Raw genomic sequence first — 23,309 nt, forward strand, 5'->3', positions numbered from 1 at the left:
ACACATCACATACAGTCCGCAACTCAATATTAACTTGTACGTTTATAAACTTAACTAACTTAATTAACAAACATATACATATTCACGACTTTTCATCGTATGCAAATAAACATCACGCACCAACCATGCATTGGAATGCTAATGCTATGTCGCTAAAAGGTGTGGTGTAGGAAACATATGTCGGCGGCAATTAGTTCCGCCCCAATGCCATCATAAACAGTAGGAACAAAAAACTGGAGGGTAACAAATTAAACAAACTGCCAATGTGCAGCAGTTACACACCCACCAATCACCTGTGATTACTTAAATGTCTTAAGGACATATAAAACATCAAATAAAAGGTACTGTCTAACTTTTGGTCACTAATAAACAGAGTGAGCTTAATACCCTGAGGTCTTTAGTCTGCTTCCAACAGTGTGACTGTCTTACGAATGGGTCTCTCGAGGTGAACAGGTGTTGTGTTGAGATCTGTTTCCCCGTCGAGATGTGTTTCCCCTAGTCCCCGCCCCCGTCCGAAATTACCCGAAGGGCGAAGGAAGCGCGCGTACACAAAAAGCTCGCCCACGAGCTGTTGTGCTCGTACCACAGAGGCACTTTGGAGAGAGCTAAGGTTCAAAACTGACTTTTTTTAGCGAGTTTTATCTGAAGATGTTATATTGTAGATTTCTATCAATAAAAAATATTATTTTTGTGAGAGACTTTTCATTTTGAATGTTATGGACTTTTGGAAGGAAGTGTTCTCGTTCATAATACTGTCAGATACTGTTCCCCCTCTGTTCCATAGGAAAGGAGGCTCACACATCTTTGAAATTCACACTGCAGATAAGTGCTGTGATTTTCAGGCTGATATCACTAAATTTGACCATTTAGAACAGGGGGAACGCATCCTGACAGCTTGGAATATTACTGTCAGGATGCGTTCCCCCTGTTGTAAATGGTCAAATTGAATCATATCAGCCTGAAAATTACGGCACTTATCTTTCGTGGGGAAAGAAGTTAGCAGTGTGAATTTGAAAGATGTGTGAGCCTTCTTTCCTATGGAACAGAGGGGGAACAGTATCTGACAGTAATATTCCAAGCTTTCAGGATGCGTTCCCCCTGTTCTAAATGGTAAAATTGAATGATATCAGCCTGAAAATCACAGCACTTATCTGTTGTGGGGAAAGAAGTTAGCAGTGTGAATTTGAAAGATGTGTGAGCCTCCTTTCCTATGGAACAGAGGGGGAACAGTATCTGACAGTATTATGAATGAGCACACTTCCTTCCAAAAGTCCATAACATTCAAAATGAAAAGTCTCTCACAAAAATAATATTTTTTATTGATGGAAATCTACAATACAACATCTTCAGATAAAACTCGCTAAAAATTCAGTTTTGAACCTTAGCTCTCTCCAAAGTGCCTCTGTGGTACGAGCACAGCAGCTCGTGGGCAAGCTTTTTGTGTACGCGCGCTTCCTTCGCTCTTCGGGTAATTTCGGACGGGGGCGGGGACTAGGGGAAACACATCTCGACGGGGAAACAGATCTCGACACAACACCGGCTTGGAGGTGTGCCTTCCCATTCCATCCAGAGTTGAGTCGGCAATGAGCAGCTTGAGCTTCCTTACTCTCTCATCCTTCCCGGGGTCAACTTCGATAATCGTAACTTCCACTGGTTTCCCGGCGTCAACTCATTCTTTAGCAGAATGAGTTGACGCCTGTTGACATAAGTATGTATGATTGTCTGTGATGTATTCTGTACTGTATATCTGTTCCACACCACAAGGGGGTGTTATCAGTTTGATAAGAGATGTGATATGATTGGTGACGTCATGCCCCCTATAAATATGAATGTTCCGGACTTGATCATTCTCTTAGCCCGCTCCCAACATGAAGGCTGGAAGAGCAGTTTAGCTATTCACTATAAAATAAATATGCCTTGAGGCTGAAGATTAAAACTCGTCTCGTCTACTTTTCTGTTGTTGCACTGTTGGACTCTTGCTGTGTTAGTAGTGCTCCTGCTAACAACGCCGGTTGATGAACAGTATGAAGGGTGCCACGAACCCAAGTGGGTCATATATTGAGGCAACCGTGGACAAGAGTCCTCTTCGGGTAAATGGATTTTCTTTGACAAGTACCCTGAACTGGAACTGGTCAGAAGAGACGCACCACTGAACACCGAGTGATCTATCCATGTGTTGCTTTCCGAGTGCCATGTCCAAGTCCTTGGCAGTTTTAGCAAATTCCTCTTTAAGGATTGTGGCTAGGACTTCCTTGCTGGTAGAGATTAATTTATGTAGCCGGAGTTTGCCTGTACTACATAGTTCTCTTGCCTCTTTCACTAGTTGGTTTGCTTGCCTTTCAGATGTTACACTTGCCAACCCATCATCAACATAGAAATTCCTCTGGATGAAGCTGATGGTTTCTTCACTGAAGCGTCCACGTCCTTCAGTGGCGAGGTGTTTGAGTCCAAAGTTGGCGCAGCCTGATGAGGAAGCTGCACCTAACAAGTGGACTTTCATCCGGTAGATGGAGGGTTCTGCTTCGAGAATTCCATTCTCCCACCTAAGGAAACGTAGGTAATCTTGATCTTCTGTCTTCACGTGGAACTGGTGAAACATGCATCATCACACATGATTGCTACAGGACCTCGACAAAACCGACAGAGGACCGACCAAGGTGTTTGTCAACTCTAGGCCTGTCAGGAGATGATAATTTAGGCATGTCTCTTTAAATCTTGCGGAGCAGTCAAAGACGACACAAATTTCCCCAGGCTTTTGCGGATGATACACCCCGTGGTGGGGAATGTACCATGCTGGGGCTTTGCTGATGTCTTCTTGTGGGACCTTTTCTGCATCTCCACGGATTATGCATCTCTCGTCCATGAAGGTCTTGTAGTCTTGGTAGTACGGCTCGTTTCTCTCCAGCTTCCTTTCTAGGCATCTGAGACGGTGGATAGCACATATATTGTTATCTGGTAAGTTGGGTCTGTCTTTCTTGAATGGAAAAGACATTATCAAATAGTGAAACTAATGTTAATAGTTCACTCTGTGTTTTGCTGTGTTTGTGGAATAAATGTTGCAAATGTTTTGTAGTTCCCTGTGTGGTTTTATCATAGAGGAGGGGTTATAATTGTAATTGTCATATCATTAATTACTTTGATTTGGATCTCCTTGTAATTGAATACTAATCTTAATCAAGGAAGAGGACTATTTCATCATGCATGATGTATCATAGCTTTTTGCACGCTGGTTGGGCCCCATGTTGTGCAGAATATGGCCTTTTAATTTTTTCGTCCCTGCCCTTCAAACAGTCTGAGGGTGCACTCACACTAGGCCATCTGGCCGTGGCCGTTGGCCATTTTCACACCTAACCGTGCTCAACTGGCCCCATTGTTCTCTGGCCTGCATTCACACTGGGCCACCTGGCCGTGACCGTTGCTGGCCGTCGCAACTGTGGCCTGGCCACGGTAAAATCTTGTACATACGTCATCACGTCGTAACACGTCATCACCAAGCGTCCGCAGCATGGACCATACTAAAGTCTGCCGCCAGTCAGAGTTCGGAATTCTTGTGTGTCTTCTCCAACTGTGCCTGAATGGCATCGTCTGCCCAAATGGCTAACAGACACTTGACTTCTCGATGGGACCAATGTGAACCAACAGTTGAACCGCTTGACGCCATGTTTACTGTTTAATGGGAAAGAAGGCTCGTCACCTTTATTATGTCCATGGTCGTGGCATGGACTATACGTCATCCAGATCAGGTTGCGTAGCCGTGTGTGTGCGCGTGTCGGCTCATTAGCATCTGTACCGTGGCGGCCCGTACCGTAGCAGCACATCTCTCCCAAGTGGCCAAGTTGGCCTGGCCTGGCCAGACTGGCCACACTCACACTGGCAGATTTGAGCACGGTTAGGTGTGAAAACTGCCACCGCCAGATGGCCTAGGGTGAGTGCACCCTGAGTCCGCCGCTGGCATGGATGGATCCATCGTCCCCATGAAGAATAATTTGATGGCGTCTTATTGACAAATTTATTGTCAATAAATGTTGTGGTTTGTTTTAAATACGAGTCTCTCCTGATTTAAATTGCAAATAGTACTCATTAAATTGAAGCATTGTGCCTTGCATGTGACACAGTAACAGGTGACAACACTGCCCAGGTAACATGAGGCATGTCTGGTTTTTTTTTAAACTGGTTTACATTCCAATCCTGTGTGTTCCAGACACGCAAATACCTTAGCACAGACCTGCACCCTGCCGCATGAATGTTACTGTCCTCCAACTGAATCTGTCAAGGATTATTGTCACAGAAGGATATGGGTAAGTCCTCGGATAACGTTCAAAGTAATATTCCTGTAGTCGACCTAATGAGCCAAAATTAAGTAGGATTAAGATGTATTGAACACATGACTATAGGATAATCCTTTGAAAGTGACACAAACATTATTTTCCGGACCAACAAGCCACAACGTATTCCTTTGTGCTTGTGGGTGGAACAACTGGCTAGCTCAATGATTGCGATCAAAACATGAAGAAAAAAGGTTCTTCCTCAGCCAATGGCAAGTGGTCTGAGTTGACTGCATTCGTAGTAGTTCCAATCAAATGCTGCTTTCTTGCTGAGATCAAGACATGGCATTGTATAAGAGCTTGGGTCTGTGGCACTGCAGAGTTCAGAGAACTTTATGATAATGATCGGAACAGAGGAAGAACCTGATGTACTGTAACATCTTTGACAGCTTTGACAACAGCCAAGGGATTTGGAAATACTTAAAAATGTCTGCGCAAATGAGTAAGGTTCCAATTTTTAGTGGACAAACTAATAGCCACATGTAGTGTATATATATTAATGTAAATATCCATTTATTCCATCTGGTGTGTGTGTGTGTGTGTGTGTGTGTGTGTGTGTGTGTGTGTGTGTGTGTGTGTGTGTGTGTGTGTGTGTGTGTGTGTGTGTGTGTGTGTGTGTGTGTGTGTGTGTGTGTTTGTGAGAGAAGCAGCTCAGAAGAAGACGGTTCTGATCGTGTACGCTCACCAAAGCCTGGGTTCCTTTAACCAGGCAGTGCAGGATGTGGCTGTGAATGTTCTAGAAGAGCAAGGCTACAGTGTCGTGGTGTCCGACCTGTATGTCATGAACTTCAGAGCGGCAGCCACTCGAGAAGACATCCTAGGTAAGGTCTTTTCACATTATACACAGGGGATGGCTGTCTTTCGTTTTTCCAGCTCATCTATCTTAGTATAACCTCTATCTCAGATGTAACCTTCCTTAAACTGTACACCATGGATCTCCCTGCCCCCTTGGAATCCAATTGCATTGAGTGGATTCTATGACAACAATAATGGGAGCGATGTCCTTACATCTATTTGGATAGATGCAAGGACAAATATCCTAATAATCGTAAGCTTCATAGCATTATTTCTAAAGTCATAATTTAAGTTTCATCTTCTATTCAGCATCAAAAATGCCTAAGTCAAATAGATGACTGAGGCAGAAAGTGATTATGTAATCTAAAAATAATTCTGATTGGTTTATGCTATAGCCAATGAGGCACAGTTAACAGCAGCGCTTGGAGATATTGTTAGAGTTACGCGAGAGCACGTGGGGAGATTACAGGCAAACGACACAGGCGATATCTTCGAACCAGAAACACTGGTGTGTGGAATGTGTTTCTCTCTTTCTATCAGCTGACTATCTAGCGGTCCTCTTAGGAATACATTCACAAAGAATGTGTTGTGTTGTGTTAACAGACTTGGTCGACAACATTTGAACATTATACACATTTTAAATTAAAATAATAATTACATTCTGGCAAAAAAAATAATACAAAGAAGAAAAAAAAGAAAAAAACATCAAATAATATAAATAATGCAAAATAAATAAGTTAAACTGTTGTTAATACATAACACATGTCTGTCTTTGTACATCCAAATAAGCAAATAAACTAGCCATGGTGAATATCAGGCAAACGGCACACATGGGGCATGCGTATACTGGAGCATTAAAATGGTAAATGGACTGCATTTACATAGCGCTTTATTAAATTGCCCAACACTCACCCATTCACACACCAACGGCTGAGTCAACCATGTAAGGCGACAGCCAGCTCCTCGGGAGCAGTTAGGGTTGAGGTGCCTTGCTCAGGGACACCTCGACACTCTGCTAGGAGGAGCCGGGGATCGAACTAGCAACAAACCAGCTCTACCTCCTGAGCTACTGCCGCCCAAGCCTGAGTAGTAACCGTGCTGTTCTGCGGGGCTGGGGTTGGAACAGGCGATCTGAAGAACCCTGACCTCTTCCAGTATGGAGACGAGACCATGCATGCCTGGATGGAGGGACGCCTCAGTGAGGACATTGTGGAGGAACAACGCAAAGTTCAAGAGGCCGAGCTTATCATCTTCCAGGTCAGAGGTCATTAGAATCATTGAAGTGGTTCTTTTTTGAAGCACGATTATTCAGTAAAGTTATTCAGTTAAAAGTCTTCAACCGGTATCCAGCCCAGGATTGCTGGCACAGAGACTCCTTGTAGAGTGGAAGTCAACCATCTATAAAACAGTTATAAACCAATTACACAATACAACAATATCTCAATACAATGCAACTGAATAAAACTACGAGGGGGGGAACGTTGTTGGGCGTGACTTTTGACATACTTGGTGTTCATTTTTGCAAATGTTCTACAGATGACTATCTATTTTCTATATAGGCCTGTGGAACAAATGTGTTGTTGGAGTTGAAGTCCCAATATGGCTTATTCTGTTTGTTGTATCCCTCCATGCAGTTTCCCTTGTACTGGTTCAGTGTCCCGGCCATCATGAAGGGATGGATGGATAGAGTGCTAGCGCAGGGGTTCGCTTTCTCAATGGAAAAGATGTACAACAATGGCATATTTAAGGTTAGTCTCATAAAAAAAAGGTCACAATTCTAAACTACACCTAAAACTAAAATACGGGCAGTCTCTTAGATGTTGAATTATAATTTATTTATTTTTTTGCATTGTGGTGTATTTCCTTGAAGGATAAGAAAGCAATGCTCGCCTTTAGCACAGGCGCCAGCAAGACAATGTTCCAGCCAGATGGAATCAACGGAGACATAAATGTGACACTGTGGCCCTTACAGGTTTGTAGCAGAATAAATTGGAAGTGCGTGAAGGATAACTTGCATAACACCATTGTCAATAAACGATCTTACTTTCTATGCCTTTCATTTATGTTTTCTAATGTTCTGTCTTTCAGAATGGCACTCTCCACTTCTGTGGATTTCAGGTTCTGGCTCCGCAGATATTTTGGGGCCCCGCCCACTGCCCTGCCCCAGTGCGCACCGCGATGCTGGACGGATGGCGCGACAGACTCCGGGGATTGTCCGCTGAGAGGCCTTTGACTTTTGCCCCCTGTGAGCTGTTTGACCTCAGCTTCCAAGGGGGATTCGTGCTCCGACCAGACGCCAGAGAGGAGCTCAACTCGCGGCCACACGGCCTCACTACGGGTCACCACCTCGGGAAACCTCTGCCCCCTGACAACCAGACAGACGCTCCACCGCAGAGTGGAGCTGGTGGTGGCCCGTCAGCCTCTAGGCCTACCAACTTCACATCTAGATAATGTGATGACATTAATAATAGTAAGTCATAGTAAGCCATTCAATCAGCATTACCCATAGTGTTTTCCATATTTTGTGACGATTATATAATGTTTATTCTGTTTGCATTCTGTTTGTTCTTGAAATTGTTTATTTAGCGAATGATTTTCTGATTATTTACTTTCTTTAGAAGGCTAGTGGTAAATTATCTGTCAATAATAAACATCATAATAATAATCATCATCGTCCTCATAATGATCATTTAGTATTTGGACAATTATTATTACCACCTCTGTTAACCTTCGCAAGATAAAAAAAAAACACTCACACAAAACGACCTATTTTGCACACAGTTGACAATTTTTCTGTAATTTTGTCGTAGGTAGGCAACAGGCATGACATGATTAGGAGGTTTTATTCTGGTCTTTCAGCTTCCTTACTGATATAGCATGACATTTACAGCTTTTTACTCAGTGTAACCTACTTAATATTAAAAAATCTGGCACAATAATATAATGTATACCTGTATATTGTGTTTTCTTATAATAATTTAATGAAAAAAGTCAGTAGCCAGTCACACATTACTTATCACAACACAAACTAGAACATTCCTGTAACTTACTCCAGCGACCCTCAATATTACCCACAAAGTGGTGTACGTTTGCCTATTTTCTCCTAGTATATATAAACCACAAAAAAGGGGTAAAAACTAGACTAAACCCAACCAACCAAGGCCATGTTAGGTGTCATTGTAATGAAATGTAATTCATATATTTGACCAGAGCTATTCAATAATAATATATCTACAAGATCCAAGATGGTTTATTGACATAAACACAACAATTACAAAAGCAGTACCTGGCAATGAAATCTTTGAGTCTCAGGCTCCTTCCGCAGTGCGATATAAAAATAAAAGTATAAAATAAACATACTGGACATATATACTATACTGGACATAATAATTCGAATAATATAAAGAATTAGTAATGACTGTAATGTATAAATAGATCAGAATCACTTATTGTACTGTACACAAGAGTAAAATTATTAGGCTTGGTTCCTCAACATTCACATACAGCAGCAACAGTACAAGATAAAAAAAAATAAAGATAAGAAACCATGAAAAAAATATATAAATATAAAAATATAAAATAAGTATAAAAATAAATAAGTAAGTAGCAGCATCAATAATAATAAAAAGTAATGAGGTGTAATAAAGTGTTAAGAGTAGGGTGCTCAAGTGGTAGTGATAGCAGCCACAGGTAGGGTTATTGTGCAATAGATAAATGCTGTACAAATACAATAGATGGTTAAATACTAGTCTGTTGTTGTGGTGTGCGTGTGGATGGTTGGGGGGTAGTGTGTTTTTTCAGGAGTCTGACTGCTTGGGGGAAAAAACTGTTGTCATCCTCTGGGTTTTGGCCCTATAGGCTTTACCGCCTCCCTGACGGCAGTAGCTCAAACAGTTTCTGGTTGGGATGGCTGGGGTCAGATGCAGCATAAACTGAGTGTGTGAAATGTAAACAGACATTTTTACAGATGCTGACTGTTATAAAGTGGCATAGTGGTGAATTAAGTAGGCTAGCTCAGGAGTTCAAAAGTCTAATGGCCTGTGGGATGAAGTTATGGCAAATATTTAAGTGCATTGTTCATGAAATGATATTTGTTTGGTCAACCCGAAAATGTGGATCCATCGAAGCACATTTCACAATATAGTTGGTTAATTTATTTAAAACAATTATAGAAAAGTCGGACTACTTTTAGTGGAAGTCGGACCGACCGTACCATCCATGCTCAATTTCTTCACCCGAGTGAGTCACCCCTGTAAACGGTTTGGTATAGTCCAGTCGTGACGTAACCGGTTCGGCAGTGCTTGGTAGGTCAAGGGAGGCTTGTTGTTTTGCTTTATTGTTGACGATTAGTTTACCATCTTGTATTAAGGCTTGTTTACATTGAATTAAAGCACCAATTTTATACGAATTGACCACGTAACATATTGTTCTCCTACTGCATCGAGAGCCCGGAAACGTCAAACATGAAATGGATGTTCAAAGAGGATCATTCCTTGGGTAAGGGAGGGTTATTTGATCATAATAAAAATACACAACATCTACCAAAACCGTTTGTAGGATCGTTTATTTTATTCAATATCTGATCCATCCGAATCTATAACCCGAGAACACAACTCCCTAGATTCCCATATTTCTACCCTTCTATTTTTTGACTTGATGGAAGCATTAGAGTCAAAACAAAGCAAATGTCGGTCGTGTCATCCGCTGTGATGATATACAACGATTTCTTCTTATCCCGTTATGTCGACTAACGTGTGTACATTGTCAAGACGACGTGTTCATGTGATTAGTAGGCCTACCTACTCGACCTCGTTTTAGGGAAGGACAGCAACACAAAGGAACGATAACAACAAGCTCTTAAGCCTCTGCTCTGCAAGCCTACTGTTGCCATGTATTTACAGCCGGTCCTACCCAACACTTTTCCGGACATTGTGCACATGTTTCACTCTTGGAGGATCAATATGAACAATATCCACCGTGAACAGAACGAGTGACTTTTGATCGGTCTTGAGAGGGCCCGTTATATTCAAAGTAGGCAAACAGAATGACAGCCTTTTGGCATAAAAAACGACATGTTCTCTTAGTATAATTAAGGATATTCATGAGCAAATATAATGATTTCCCTTTGGGATCTAATATTGTGTTTATTTAGGAAAACAACTATCTTACCACGAGAGCACTTTTTTATACAGCTGAGCTCAGTCGGCGTCAAGTGACATATGACACTGGCATAGGGTGCTTGTGAGGTCATTGCTTTAATTAATTGGATATTCATTTTCTCTTTACCATCAGAACATCGGTGCATAGAGTCAACCAAAATCCGCAACAAGTACCCTGATAGGGTTCCAGTGAGTGACACCAGCTTACCTCATCACTTCATGGATTGGACATTGTCATAACTGCATGGAAATAAATTGAATCAATGTAGAATCAATGTATTCTGTTGTTGTTGTATGTTAGGTCATTGTGGAGAAGGTGTCAGGATCACAAATCGTGGAGATTGACAAGAGGAAGTACCTGGTCCCCTCTGACATAACAGTGGCCCAGTTCATGTGGATCATCAGAAAACGCATTCAGATGCCCTCTGAGAAGGCCATCTACCTGTTTGTGGACAAGACAGTGCCTCAGTCCAGGTCAGAGTCCTCCTCAGTAGATGCTTGACAAAGTGTTCTCGCTCGTATCACAATGCATCCTCGGCAAAAACAAAGACACATTTCCCGTCATGTTTTTTAGTTCCTTTTTTTAAAGGAGAAATATTTCAATGTACAATCAGCCTGTACTTTACCATGTTTGTGCTGATACATTGGTAATGGAATTTACTTGGTTTTTGACACTTTATGAGGACTATTATTGCCTCCCCTATTCAGACATGTATTCTGTTTAGGCTGCAGTAGCTTTTTTTGTGTCCTAATATAATGTGTTCCTTGCCCTTTATGGAGGGCAAAAGCCCTTTGAGACTGTAACCGGGATTAAGGGCTGGCTATATACAAAACATTTACTTGAATGTACCTGCTAGTAGTGTTTACTAACAGTGTATTAGTATTCTCATTCGGGAATATTATGGTGAATGTTGCAAAGTTCTATAATCATTTCTGGAGGGGGAAGTTATTTACGTATGTAGCGCAACTAATTGTGCTCAGGATTTCATAAATGTAAGGTAGAATGATCGACAATAAAGCACAAGTTTATAAAATAAATAATTATAATAATTTATATTATTAATAGTTATATTATTACAATGATATATTAGCTTAATTTGGACGGTGACTGTCTGTGTGTGACTCCTGAATGATTTCCCTCTCGTTGCAGCATCACGATGGGACAGCTGTATGAGAAGGAGAAGGATGAGGACGGCTTCTTATACGTGGCTTACAGCGGAGAGAACACCTTCGGTTATTGAAACCCACAACCGTGATCAAACCCCCCCTCGATCGCCACCGCCACCACCACCACCACCACCTCCACCTCTACCACCACCCCCACCACCGACACCTTGGAAAAACTGCTGGAATTTCCCAGAGAAATTGAATGGCTTGAAGGCATCAGGGACGTTGACTGCGGGCTCACTTGGAATGGATGATCGTCAGTGAGGAGGGCTCTTGTGTGCTTGCTTTGGCCCATGCTGCGTTTTGCGATGATTGATTCACTTATGAGTCGTGATTTCAATTGTGTCACAGTGTGGTTTGAAGTTCTTGTAGGCGTTAGGTGTGTGTTGGTTAGTTTTCTGTTGTTTTTTCGGATAGGGGGACCAGCCGTCCCCATTTTCCTGGGCCATCTGTTTTTGGAGGCCTGTAACTGAAAAAAAATTAAAATAAAACTATATATTAATGATTTTTGCCGAGGTTCTAGCTTGCTGATGAATATTAATTTCATGACAGTTGGTAATTAGTCTTGTGTCTATCTAATGGCGTTTGACATGAGCTAGCTAAGTGGGGTCTATAGACTTTATACCATAAGCAGGCATGACCGATCATAAAGAATAGGCTATCTACAATATAGAACGATTCCCTATTTTAATTAACCTATTTTGGCTTGTATCTGGGTTTAAAATGCATCATAGTAATACATAGTATTCGTACATTTACCATGATCAGAATAGACTAAATGTAAATATGTCTGCTTCTTCCATTTCCCGAAACATTAACATCAGATATTTTGTTGATATATGGATCGCCAAACTACAAATGTCCCCGTTTTTTTATTTCAGAAATCGGATCACGTTATGTTTGGATGGCTTTTGTTTGGCTTTCATCTTTTAAGATTATATTTAAATGGTACTATTTGAAGGTAAGGTAGCTGGATGACCTAACCAATAAAAAAGTATGCCGTAAATATATCAGTTTTTCTTTATTTCACAAAACACTTACTCACAAGCGCCTATAGAGGGTGGTATTGGTGAACAAACTTTAAAGGAGATAGCAGTGTTGAGATTGATGTGTAGGTCTCTTCAGACACGAGTGGGGAAAGAATGTTTATGTGTAGGGGTGAGGTAATCATTAAAAGGATAGGATGAGATATGTATAGATAGTCTCACAGACCATGGCATCACAGAACGGAAAAGGGACAGTGTTCAAAGTGCTCTCTCAACTAGAACCATTTTCCATAAGCAATTATGAACTTAGGACCCGGTTAGATTGTGGGCTCAATGTGGCAATTATTAAATATACCAAATCAAAAAAACATCCGATAAAATTGTGTCATCTCTGTGAAATAGGGCAAGCCCTATTACTATAAACCCCGAAAGGGTTAAGAAATAGACAGAACCCAAGGCCCTGTTTGGTGTGTAATGAAGTGTAATTGATATGTTTGACTTGAGCTATTAGATAATAATACATGATTTACTACTGTATTAATCAATTATTAATATTAAATAAGAGAAACATAAATTGTGCACAGACACATATCTTAATTTTCTCTTCAAAGATGGGTGGTTTAACAAAATGACGAAGGCAAGCAGCCAATTGCGTACAGAGTCATTTGAATTAGGCCCGTTGATAACGCCTCTTGTTCTGAAGAAAATGACGGGAGCCTCCCCAGACCTATGTGCAATATACGATTGAGCTTGGTCTGGCCATAGCCAGGCTAGAGAATTATATCAAGTGAAATCAGATTGAGGGCAGAGGAGGGCCATGGGAAGTTTGGATTTTGGGTTTTTTCAAATAGTTTAATAACATAGATAAATTGATGAATAACGATGTGAATGCAATCTTAGCCTATTAATAAATTGCTATATTATTGTATTCCAAAAAAGTAAAGACTGTTGTGACTTCTCTTTGATCACCCCTTGCAAAAAAGCAAAATGGTTCAGTACACAACAAGAAGAACCGTCAGAGGGCATTTTCTGCAGAGTATACTTCTGTATTATGTTAAAACTGGAATGTAAATTATGGATAGAATAGCTACTATTTATAATTTTGGCATATTTTTTGCAAATCTGTTTATTTTTGCCTCTTTTATCTTCACAGGAAAATGACCATTGAGTCATGTTTTGTTTGTTTACCTTTTATTGATGTAATTTTTTGGCAAGTAGGCCTAATTGTAAGGTTTTTTTTAAGGTTCCTTAAAGGTCCCACAGCATGCTACTTCATGGATGCTTTTAAATAGGTGTTAGTGGGCCCCTGATACATTATTAGTTCAAGAAATTCAGTCTTGGTGCAGAATTACGGCCGCTATACTAGCCAGTCCCCCAATGTGCTTTCCACAAACGTGTCTGTAGCTTTAAATGCTATGGAGTGGCGAAGTCACGACCCTTCCGGTAGAGCTCATGGGACCTATGAGATCGAAAAATATGAATGGGTGTCAATGGAGAGAAAATAATTATTTTCTGGTCCCAGTCTTTATATGCCCTGGATTACACATATGTTGTTTGTGGATTTAAATTATAATACTTCATGCAAATAAAACTAAAAATGTTCGTGAAGAAGTTTGATAATTTTAGGTTTTATGTGAGGCCGCTTTGTGAACTACAGCTCTTCGCTGCTCTCGACGCATATGATATACGTCACCACACCCGCACTTGGAACTCGGCACAGAGATGGCGATCTCTCCGTCCCTTCACCACTTTTTTTCAAGGCGATAAAAGCATAGAAAGAGGTGAAAACCACTATAAGTCGGGGCATGTGGAGAGTTTTAGTTATGTGCCATCTCTATGTGCCATCTCTGCCGAGTTCCAAGTGCGGGTGTGGTGACGTATATCATATGCGTCGAGAGCAGCGAAGAGCTGTAGTTCACAAAGCGGCCTCACATAAAACCTAAAATCCTAAAATAATTTAAATCCACAAACAACATATGTGTAATCCAGGGCATATAAAGACTGGGACCAGAAAATAATTATTTTCTCTCCATTGACACCCACTCATATTTTTCGATCTCATAGGTCCCATGAGCGGGACCTATGAGAGGTCCCATGATCTCTATAATTACGGTGTGCCTGTGAGATTTTGGGTAGCCTCAATGCAGTGAAAATGAAGGGCGAAGAGACAGGACACTTGGGATTCAAGTGACGTGGAGGCTCACCTGGAAATGTAAACACCACTTACTGTGTAGCCTATAGCCTATAGTGCTCTCAAAACTAACGTGATTGTGTATTAACATCAAAAACCGCACGTTAATATATGCTAGCTTGCAAGAATAATCCCCTTAAGGCTGCAACATGGTTAATTGAAAAACTTAAATGAAGATCTGAGTAAAAAATAATGAGCCGTCGTCTATTTTAAGGCAGAATAAAAACTCACAAATCTGTGACTATTTTAGAAATTAATCTTATTTTGGCCTAGGCCTAAAAAATCAACACGTGAACTGCTGTGTTTGTTGATGATAGCAAATAATGTAACTGATTGGCTACATTTAGATCATATTAATTCGATAACATTTAATAGGCCTACATAAAAGGTTTCAAATATTTTCAGAGGTGAAGCTTAAAACAAAGCGCAGGCTTCATTACAAAAACTGCCCGTTGTCTAACACGTTCCTCAAATAAATAAGCAGAAGCCTATAATTACATGTGGTAGGCTATACAGCCAAGCCAGTACGGTTGTGGCTTGGCACACCCTGCCAAGGGTAAAACCGATGGGTAATTCCGGAGCCGTTTTTCTTGGTTCATTGGAGTAGGCGGGGCTATGCACGGAGAGTTGACCTCTTTAGGATAATTTGCAAACAAACACGATTAACTATTTACAAGTGCAAAAAAGCCCAAAAAAATAATCTGATGACCACATGTTTTTTATACCGACAAATGCCTCGTAAGGAAACGTTGTTTACAGATAGCAGGGTTTGTTCTAAATCTAACAGATGCTAAAACACGTTGACATGGATACATATTCTCGTGTGCTACTATCTATTTTTTAGTAGCCCTTAAATATGCATCAGGTTGTTATTTGAAGTTCTATGAAACAGGAATGTCTGTATCGTCTATTTTATCTCTGTTTGATTTCTTAAACGTATGGCTGAAGCAAACTGTCATTCTTCTCTGCTCTTGGGCCCTGCTGACCGTGTTGTAGGCTTAAGATCTAATGGTCAATGCATGAACAAACCGACACACAGTACAGACATGCCACACTGTTGAAATGTAATAAGGTTCTTTATCAGAAGTGTTTTTACATTGTTTAATTATCAAATACAATTTTTGATATAAAATGGACACAAGAAAATTGCAGCAGTAGGCTACTGCGTCTATTTTTAGGATTTACGTTACTTCCATTGAATTAATGTGAACGGTTAAATGGGCCTATCATGTCTCCTAGACAAGGACAATCAAGTACTTTTTCTCCTATCTTTCTAGCCAATCAAATATGTTGTTAGTTATAGAAATGATTTTTGAACTACCCGCCATTGCCTCGGCGCTACGTCAGTACGCTGTGCAAGTGAAGCACGGCGGGACGGTCCCCGCCCCACACACGTCATTTCTTCCAACGCGATCCTCGCTTCCTCACCGGTCCAGGTCCCCAGGCCCAAATCCGCTATCAACACTCATAAGACACTATTACACCGGGGATCCTTTACCTCTGACTATGGAATACAATTCGCAGTGAATGAAAGAAAAAATTGACTTAACAGTTGTGTGCTTAAGCCCCAGAATACGCTACAAGGTAAAAACAAATCGGTTTATTCTATTCTTGTTTTCACAAGCTCAGTGGGATTTAAGAATAAAAGCAGTTGGTTCCGAGCCGAACCCACTTTCCATATGGTGGACGGTTTATGCTACAACTGTTTTCCTTTGAATTACTGCACCGGTGTCTGCACGTTTGCATGTCGTAAGTGTAAATACAGTGGGTTGTTTTGATTTTAAGGTTGTCGGCTTAAAAACAATGTTGGTTATGCTGGACCTGTAAACGCCAACATTTTAGATTGGAAAATGTTTACAAATGAGGTTAAAATTCCTTACAAGGACCTAATCCGATATGGCCGTGATTAAGAGTCTTTCTTTAAGCTAATCTTGTTTAAAGAGTTACGGTAAGTGTAAAGATCACCCTGACTGCAACAAACCATGAAGGCAAATGAACAAAAAGAATGCACAAAAAAAAAAGATATTCATCCACGTTGTGTTTCTTGTAGCGTTGGGGCTGTACCTCGGGCTGCCGGTCTTGCTGCCGTGGGGATGGTATTAAACCCTGGCGAGGGCTGTATGGATCAGGCTTCAGGGGATAATGTCGGCAGACGCCAGAGCACCGTGGACCTGTCGGGATCAGGGCAGAGAACAGATCAAGCTAAAGTCACCGGCAGATCGCACGCCAAGGGCGCCAACAAGAGTAGCCTCACCAGGAACGAGGCAGCATCCACCAATGGACTCCTGGCACCTAATGAAGCCTTGGATGATCCCCAGCTCCGAACGGCAGAGAAGAAGCCCAGCAGGGGCCGGTCCAGCCCCAGACCCCTGCTCCGACGGCCCCTCAGCCTGGACATGACGGCGCCGCCGCCGCAGCGCATTCGAGGGTCCCTGGAGACGGCGACGGCTGACCGACGGGCCGTCCAGCCCCCCTGGCGCAGCGGGCCGGTCCCGCCGGCGCCCCCCACGCGGAGCCTCACCAGCCCCAGCCTGAACCCTGGCGGGTGGATGCGGCGCAGCGAGAGCTCCTGCTCTGTCAACAAATCCCTGGGACTCCGGGCTAGCACGGGACGCATGCGGCCCGCCACCTCCCTGCCACACATCCCCAAGGGGCCCCTGAGTGGCGGGGGCCCGCTGGCCTCGGGGCCCAGGCCCTGCCTGCTGGTGGCCCTCCGGCCCCTCAACCTGGAGCAGGAGAGGCAGGCCTTCTTCCAGGCGGACTATAAGTACGAGCCTCAGTTTGAGTACTCCCAGCCCGAGCCAAGCAGCGTGCTGGAGAAATACAAGGAAGGGTCCGGACTCTTTCTGCAGCAGGTAGGGAGCCATCTCCCCTCCTATTTTGAGGAATTTGTGGAAAGACACTGTGACACCTGAAACCTGGTGTCTCTCTCTCTCTCTCTCTCTCTCTCTCTCTCTCTCTCTCTCTCTCTCTCTCTCTCTCTCTCTCTCTCTCTCTCTCTCTCTCTCTCTCTCTCTCTCTCTCTCTCTCTCTCTCTCTCTCTCTCTCTCCCCTCCCTCTCCCCCTCTCTCTCTCTCTCTGTCTCTCTCTCTCAGGCAGTCGGAATCATGGAATGTGTTCTCCGGAAGTTCGAGTCCTATGAGAACTTTGAGGAGGTGACGGGTGGCAGCGTCCTACCCAAGAGTCGAGTGTGGGCGGCCGTGCGCAAATATCTGCAGAAGGAGCACTGCGTAGGAGAGGTGAGCCCTGTGTGGGAAGTTTGGGAATCAGACAGGTATAAAATAGTCATTACTACAGCTTCCATTCATTATCACTCTTCCGTACCATTATCACGAATGGTGTTATGATCCATAGTGATATATATTTATAATATATAATGATCATCTACTTATCTATCTACTTATAATACATTTATGAATTGGGTATAATCCAAGGAAACAAAGCCTGAATAATTCCATCCATCTATGGCAGGATGTCCTATTAATTGTTACACGATAATACACGTATAACAACAGTTTATTTCTAAAGTGCTTTCCCATGAGGCTCCAAGACCCTCCGTATCCCAATAAAGTGTTAAAGACATGTTTGAAATGACCCCACAAACACCAGGAGGAATCCATTGCAGAGAGCTCCATCCGGAGATGTATGACGGTGAAGGATGTGCTCCCCAGGTGGTGGTGTGCCTGTCTGAGGAGCTCCTCTCTCAGGCCGTGATGATGGTGGAGAGATGTCGACCCACGCTGACCATCAACCTGGGAGGCGCGCGACAGCACTGGCTGGAGGGCATGCTGAGGCACGAGATAGGTGCGCTTCCATTGGATGGGCGAACCCCAGGAGCTCATCGGGTCAAGCGCGTAGCCTATAGGTCCAGTCCTGATCGCAGCGACCTGGGTCCGACTCCCCCCCGTGGTCCTTGGCTGCATGTCCTCCCCTCTATCTCCCATACCTTCCTCTCTATCTCCCTCTATAACAAAGCATAAAAAGGCAAAAATAAATCTTTATAAAATAAATAAACCTCAGGGGCTTCGACCTGGCCCTGGAAACAACATGAGTCGGCCGAGAGTTCAAACAGGCTGTATTTATATTTTCTATTTTGTCCTATTTTAAGGTTCATCTTTTATTTAGCGTCAAAAATGCCTGAATCAAATAGAAAACTGAGGCAGATTGTGATCATGGAATGTGAAAAGCACTCTGATTGGCTTAGGATCAAGCCAATGAGGCACAGTGAATCAGCAGCGTTCGCAGAACAGAGTGAGATAGATACATTTTGCCCAAATATGACTAAAGGCTAATTTATGGTTCCACCTCTGCGCAACGCAATGACCACGCAGACGCTTTGACGCAGTCTTGAACCTGTTTTGGTTCTGCATCGGGTTTTAGTGAGCGGACCAATCACAGCCCCTTGCTGCTGCATCACCTCGACGCAAGGTTCACAATTTTGGGAGGCGCACGTCAGGCCCTTGCGTTTGACGCAAGGAGGGTCCGCACGGACGTAACGGGTCCGTAAACCCCCTTGCGTTGCGTCGACATTGAACCAGTCTTTAGGCCGTCCTGCTATGAGGCTACCGATTCGCGCCTGAACTAATCTCTGAGTTTATTCCTCTCGTCATGTCGCACGCTCCGTTCTCCTGTCAAAGGCACCCACTACCTGCGCGGGGTGAACAACAACCTGCAGCCGTGGAGCACGGCGGTGGGCAGGAAGCAGTTCGGCCTGAAGCCGGCCAACCCCACGGAGGAGGGCCTGGCCAGCCTGCACAGCGTGCTGCTGAGGAAGCAGCCCTACCTGTGGCGCGCGGCCCTGCTCTACTACACCGTGTACCACGCCGCCTCCATGAGCTTCAGCCAGCTCTTCGGCCACATCGCCCGCTTCGTCCAGGACCCGGCCGTGCGCTGGGAGTACTGCCTGCGTGCCAAGAGGGGACAGATGGACACGTCGCAGCCAGGTGACACGCACGCACGCACGCACGCACGCACGCACGCACAAACAGGTCTGGAATAATGACCGGCGTTCTATACATTATCCGGCTTATTATACGGCTACTTGCCAAAATGAAAGAATAACTTCACACGGTGTGTCTTTTTAGAATTTATTTGTTACCATTCTTGGTGTTGATCCGCAGCAAAATAGTTTTCCAAAGACGTTGACGTCGATTAGCAACCAAATACATTTGGGTTGATAAGTTACCGTGATACGAAAGACGTGAATCAGAGGCAAAAAATCCACTTTACTTGACAGAGGTCAATAATGCTTAGCAACGGTCAATTAGGCAAAAGTAATTGACGTTGGGAAGCCCATTCAAGTGAAGGGAGCATTCTACAGCATTAAGAAGAGCCGTGTATTAACCATAAATATTGAGTTAATAACTGACTTATGCATCATGGCCATTCGTTAGGGTGTTTCAGCAAAGACCAGGTCTACCTGGACGGGATCCTCAGGATTCTTCGACACCGCCGGACCATCGACTTCAAAATGTTAACCTCCTTAGGCAAGGTGAGTCTCGTGTCAACCGATCATAAAGTGTACGCCTTGTTCACACTACATGCGTCCGTCGACGGATCTCATTGACTTTGCATGGGACACTTGCGAAATGGATTGTGGGTCCATCCGTTCTGTCGGCTCCATGGCCTGAGTCAAAAAGTTGGAACTTTTCAGGCAGCGCCGAATCCTTTGGCCAATCAGACTGCGTTATGCAAATATATGCAAGGACACTGTCCAATGAAATTGCCATTGTAATACAACCCGGAAAAACACATGGATACGTCAAAGATCCCCCATCCGTCGACGGACGCATGTAGCGTGAACAAGGCGTTACGCTTCGTGCCCACTCCACCGTCAGTCAACGGACGTGGGAAGGCGTGGCTGACTGATGGGGGAGTAGTCTTTGCAGGGGCATCCGTCAGCCAATCAAATCGCTTCGCCAGGTTCTTCCCGCTTCTTCCGATGCAAGATGACCCGCTTTCCACTATCGTCAGAGCCCGAGTCGCGTCACAGAGCTTAAATTTGCATACGCGATCTGATTGGATGACGGATCCGTCGCTGCCTAAAAAGTTAAACATTTTTCAACTTTTTGACGGAGCCGAAGGCTCCAACGGAACGGACGGATCCACAATGCATTGCGCGTCCGTCCCCATTCAAAGTCAATGGGGATCAGTCAACGGACGGAGGTAGTGGGCACGAGGCGTCAGGGTAGCGCAGGAGGCAGGGCGGGTTGGCTGAGTGTCGAGGTGTCCCTGAGCAAGACACCTCACCCTAACTGCTCCCGACGAGCTGGCTGTCCCTTTGCATGGTTGACTCCGCCGTCGATGTGTGAATGTGTGTATGAATGGGTGAATGTCAGGCAGTATTGTAAAGCGCTTTGAATAAAAGCACTATATAAATGCAGTCCATTTACCATGTCATGACGATGACGATGGTGATGGTGATGATGATGATGATGATGATGATGATGGCCGCACCAGGTGTCCTTCGAGGACGTGGACAGGCTGCGACCCTTGGCCGTGCTTCGTAGGACCAGGATCCCACACTTCATGCAGGACCCGGAACGATACCTGCAGCACCTGGACAACATCGTGGCCGCGAACGAGCTGGACGACGAGGAGCTGCAACAGCTCCTACCCTGAACGCCCTGCTACACACACAGACACCTTCACTCTTCCCCTGCCTGCAGCACACACACACACACACACACACTCACCTCACTCTCCCCCCTCCACACACAAAGATACACACACACGCACAAACACACACCTTCACTCTTCCCCCCTGCAGCACACACACACACACACCTTCACTCTCCCCCCTGCAACGCACACACCTTCAATCTTTCCCCTACATACACGCACACACACACACACCCCTTCACTCTCCCCCCTGCAACACCTGAGCTAAGTGGCTCACCTGCAGCCGTACAAAGGTCTGTTTTGTTTTTTTTAAAAGGAAGGTATCCAATTGTATTGGGAGTAGATTTTGATATCCAACGGAAATATCGTTATCGTATTTAACCAATGCTTGTATGGGCGCCTTGAAAAAGAAAAAAAAAAAAAAACTTGAATTGTACGAACCACGGGGCATATACACAAATCACCTCTATCTACATTTCAAATGATTATCATGTGTCTTATGCATGTCAGTGTCTCCCTTTTCCTTTTTGCATATAAGTATTTTACAAGTGCCCGTCCACTCCCGCCTTGACACTCCCTATGAAATTACCTCAATACTCTTCCACTAAATATGTACTTTTCATCCACACAGTATTAATATATGTAACGCCTATACAGCACAATAATACTATTGTGTCTTGTAATGTTCTTTTTTTTTGCATTCATTAGCATATCATTATTTATGCAATTTTTTTTTTTTTATATTCATTTGTTTTACTAAGAAAATGATTGAATGTCAATGGTATTAGCTTTATACCGGACCTTTTAGTCAAGAACCGTTTTTTTATGCCTTAGGGTGTTTGAATTTGCAAAAAAGGGCACCAAGGATCCATCAGTTTCAGGTGGTCAACTGAGACCCAGAATCTCTAAAATAAGAAGTGCCAGTGGACTCAGTGTCTTAGAAAACTATCCCTGGGCTTATTTTCTTAAAGCTTTGAGAGTTACCAATACCATGATCAGGTCTTCTAAGGGTCCTTGGTGGTCTTTCGTATCGATGCTACTGTATTGTGATGCACCCGTTCAGGCTTCCCTTGCGCTGCAACCAAACTTGTTTGTCTCCGAGCCACGAAGGCTTCTTAAATGAACTCTTAGCCTAATACCACTTGCAGCGCTAGGCGGCTAATCACCATAGCTTAGCCTCATTCGTCCTATGTGCGTTTCAGCCTCATTCTTGCCTGTGCCCTGATACACAGGGAGAGGAACGCAGGGTGCGGTGGGCGTGCCTTTGATGGGTGTAAAACTCATCTGCTGTAGCCAGTATTTGTATTAGAAGGCGGCTTTTTTGAAGTGTTTATCATTTATTATACATTATTGTATGTCAATGCATTTGTTTTGGTGGCGTGGGCCTAGAGGTGTTCAGTCTTCTAGTTTGTATGCGTTGGCACATGACTAAGAAAAAAAACTCAGCCAACTTATTATTAAAAATGATTCAATTTTGCATACAAATTGACTTTCAAATGTGAAAGCCATTCCTGTTATCGATTTCCAATATTTGCACTAGAGAATTCTGCTTTGTTTACAAGGAAACCCTATATTGGTAAGCAGATACAAATTTGTATTCACCAAAGTCGAATTGAGGTGACCTCAATTTAGAAAGACATAACTAAGCCCAGTTCGACCTTAACAAATGCGCCCATTCGTATTGCACATATGATGCACCGTTTGTTCTGGAAGCCATGTATTCCAAATGCATTTCTTTCAAAAAATAAACTGTGAATCTGGTGTCATTAACAACCTAACACTTTTCATTTAGTCTTAATAAAAATAAAAGATTGAAAAAATAATGTGTTTCCCTGACATAACATATCTATGTACAGTTTTTGGAAAAACAAAATGACCCCTGAGATCTAAAATATTGTGAATTTCTTTTCATAAGAAATGTATTCAGGATCTAGCTTACACAAGCATTTGTGTAAGCTAGAGCCCAAGCATTTGGTCAAAGCTGTATTAACCGTGCCACACATGCTTAAGGTTAAGCACAAGTAATGTAGCGTTACCTTTCAAGGATTCCTCTGCAACTACAGCT

General features: G+C 43.2%; 3 protein-coding genes across 6 annotated transcripts; all 3 read left to right on the top strand.

Moving 5' to 3' along the window:
• Positions 1 to 4,192: 4,192 nt before the first annotated feature.
• Positions 4,193 to 7,785, top strand: nqo1 (NAD(P)H dehydrogenase, quinone 1). 4 transcript variants are annotated; one of them, XM_030377535.1, is made up of 6 exons: positions 4,193 to 4,298; positions 4,973 to 5,146; positions 6,247 to 6,377; positions 6,755 to 6,868; positions 6,991 to 7,092; positions 7,209 to 7,785. In XM_030377535.1, the coding sequence occupies exons 1-6, from the start codon at positions 4,295 to 4,297 to the stop codon at positions 7,569 to 7,571; spliced, it is 888 nt and encodes a 295-aa protein (XP_030233395.1). In that variant the 5' UTR covers positions 4,193 to 4,294; the 3' UTR covers positions 7,572 to 7,785. The 4 variants fall into 4 exon arrangements, with proteins under 4 accessions (XP_030233395.1, XP_030233396.1, XP_030233394.1 ...); XM_030377536.1 differs by having other exon boundaries at positions 4,204 to 4,298; positions 4,976 to 5,146; XM_030377534.1 differs by lacking the exon at positions 4,193 to 4,298 and adding an exon at positions 4,539 to 4,767 and having other exon boundaries at positions 4,976 to 5,146.
• A 1,583-nt stretch (positions 7,786 to 9,368) lies between these two features.
• On the top strand, positions 9,369 to 12,456 carry LOC115558968 (gamma-aminobutyric acid receptor-associated protein-like 2). Its single transcript, XM_030377537.1, has 4 exons — positions 9,369 to 9,617; positions 10,413 to 10,468; positions 10,581 to 10,753; positions 11,430 to 12,456. Exons 1-4 carry the CDS (start codon positions 9,584 to 9,586, stop codon positions 11,518 to 11,520), a joined length of 354 nt encoding a protein of 117 aa, XP_030233397.1. The 5' UTR covers positions 9,369 to 9,583; the 3' UTR covers positions 11,521 to 12,456.
• Positions 12,457 to 16,010: 3,554 nt separating this feature from the next.
• On the top strand, positions 16,011 to 23,067 carry kiaa0895l. The gene is made up of 7 exons (XM_030376377.1): positions 16,011 to 16,207; positions 16,674 to 17,478; positions 17,719 to 17,862; positions 18,295 to 18,427; positions 19,261 to 19,566; positions 20,017 to 20,114; positions 21,083 to 23,067. Exons 2-7 carry the CDS (start codon positions 16,717 to 16,719, stop codon positions 21,242 to 21,244), a joined length of 1,605 nt encoding a protein of 534 aa, XP_030232237.1. The 5' UTR covers positions 16,011 to 16,207; positions 16,674 to 16,716; the 3' UTR covers positions 21,245 to 23,067.
• The last annotated feature ends 242 nt before the right edge of the window (positions 23,068 to 23,309 follow it).

The sequence above is a fragment of the Gadus morhua genome, chromosome 14, assembly GCF_902167405.1.
Source record: "Gadus morhua chromosome 14, gadMor3.0, whole genome shotgun sequence".
Taxonomy (NCBI): domain Eukaryota; kingdom Metazoa; phylum Chordata; class Actinopteri; order Gadiformes; family Gadidae; genus Gadus; species Gadus morhua.

What these genes read in the sequence shown, in the direction of transcription:
- kiaa0895l (XM_030376377.1), top strand. Translation starts at nt 16,717, where the DNA reads ATGGTATTAAACCCTGGCGAGGGCTGTATGGATCAGGCTTCAGGGGAT. An exon ending in CATGCTGAGGCACGAGATAG is followed by an intron (nt 18,428 to 19,260) that starts GTGCGCTTCCAT and finishes CTCCTGTCAAAG; the next exon opens with GCACCCACTACCTGCGCGGG. An exon ending in GATGGACACGTCGCAGCCAG is followed by an intron (nt 19,567 to 20,016) that starts GTGACACGCACG and finishes GCCATTCGTTAG; the next exon opens with GGTGTTTCAGCAAAGACCAG.
- nqo1 (XM_030377533.1), top strand. Translation starts at nt 4,692, where the DNA reads ATGTACTGTAACATCTTTGACAGCTTTGACAACAGCCAAGGGATTTGG. An exon ending in AAAAATGTCTGCGCAAATGA is followed by an intron (nt 4,768 to 4,972) that starts GTAAGGTTCCAA and finishes TTGTGAGAGAAG; the next exon opens with CAGCTCAGAAGAAGACGGTT. An exon ending in TGACACTGTGGCCCTTACAG is followed by an intron (nt 7,093 to 7,208) that starts GTTTGTAGCAGA and finishes TCTGTCTTTCAG; the next exon opens with AATGGCACTCTCCACTTCTG.
- LOC115558968 (XM_030377537.1), top strand. Translation starts at nt 9,584, where the DNA reads ATGAAATGGATGTTCAAAGAGGATCATTCCTTGG. An exon ending in CAAAGAGGATCATTCCTTGG is followed by an intron (nt 9,618 to 10,412) that starts GTAAGGGAGGGT and finishes CTTTACCATCAG; the next exon opens with AACATCGGTGCATAGAGTCA. An exon ending in AAGACAGTGCCTCAGTCCAG is followed by an intron (nt 10,754 to 11,429) that starts GTCAGAGTCCTC and finishes CTCTCGTTGCAG; the next exon opens with CATCACGATGGGACAGCTGT.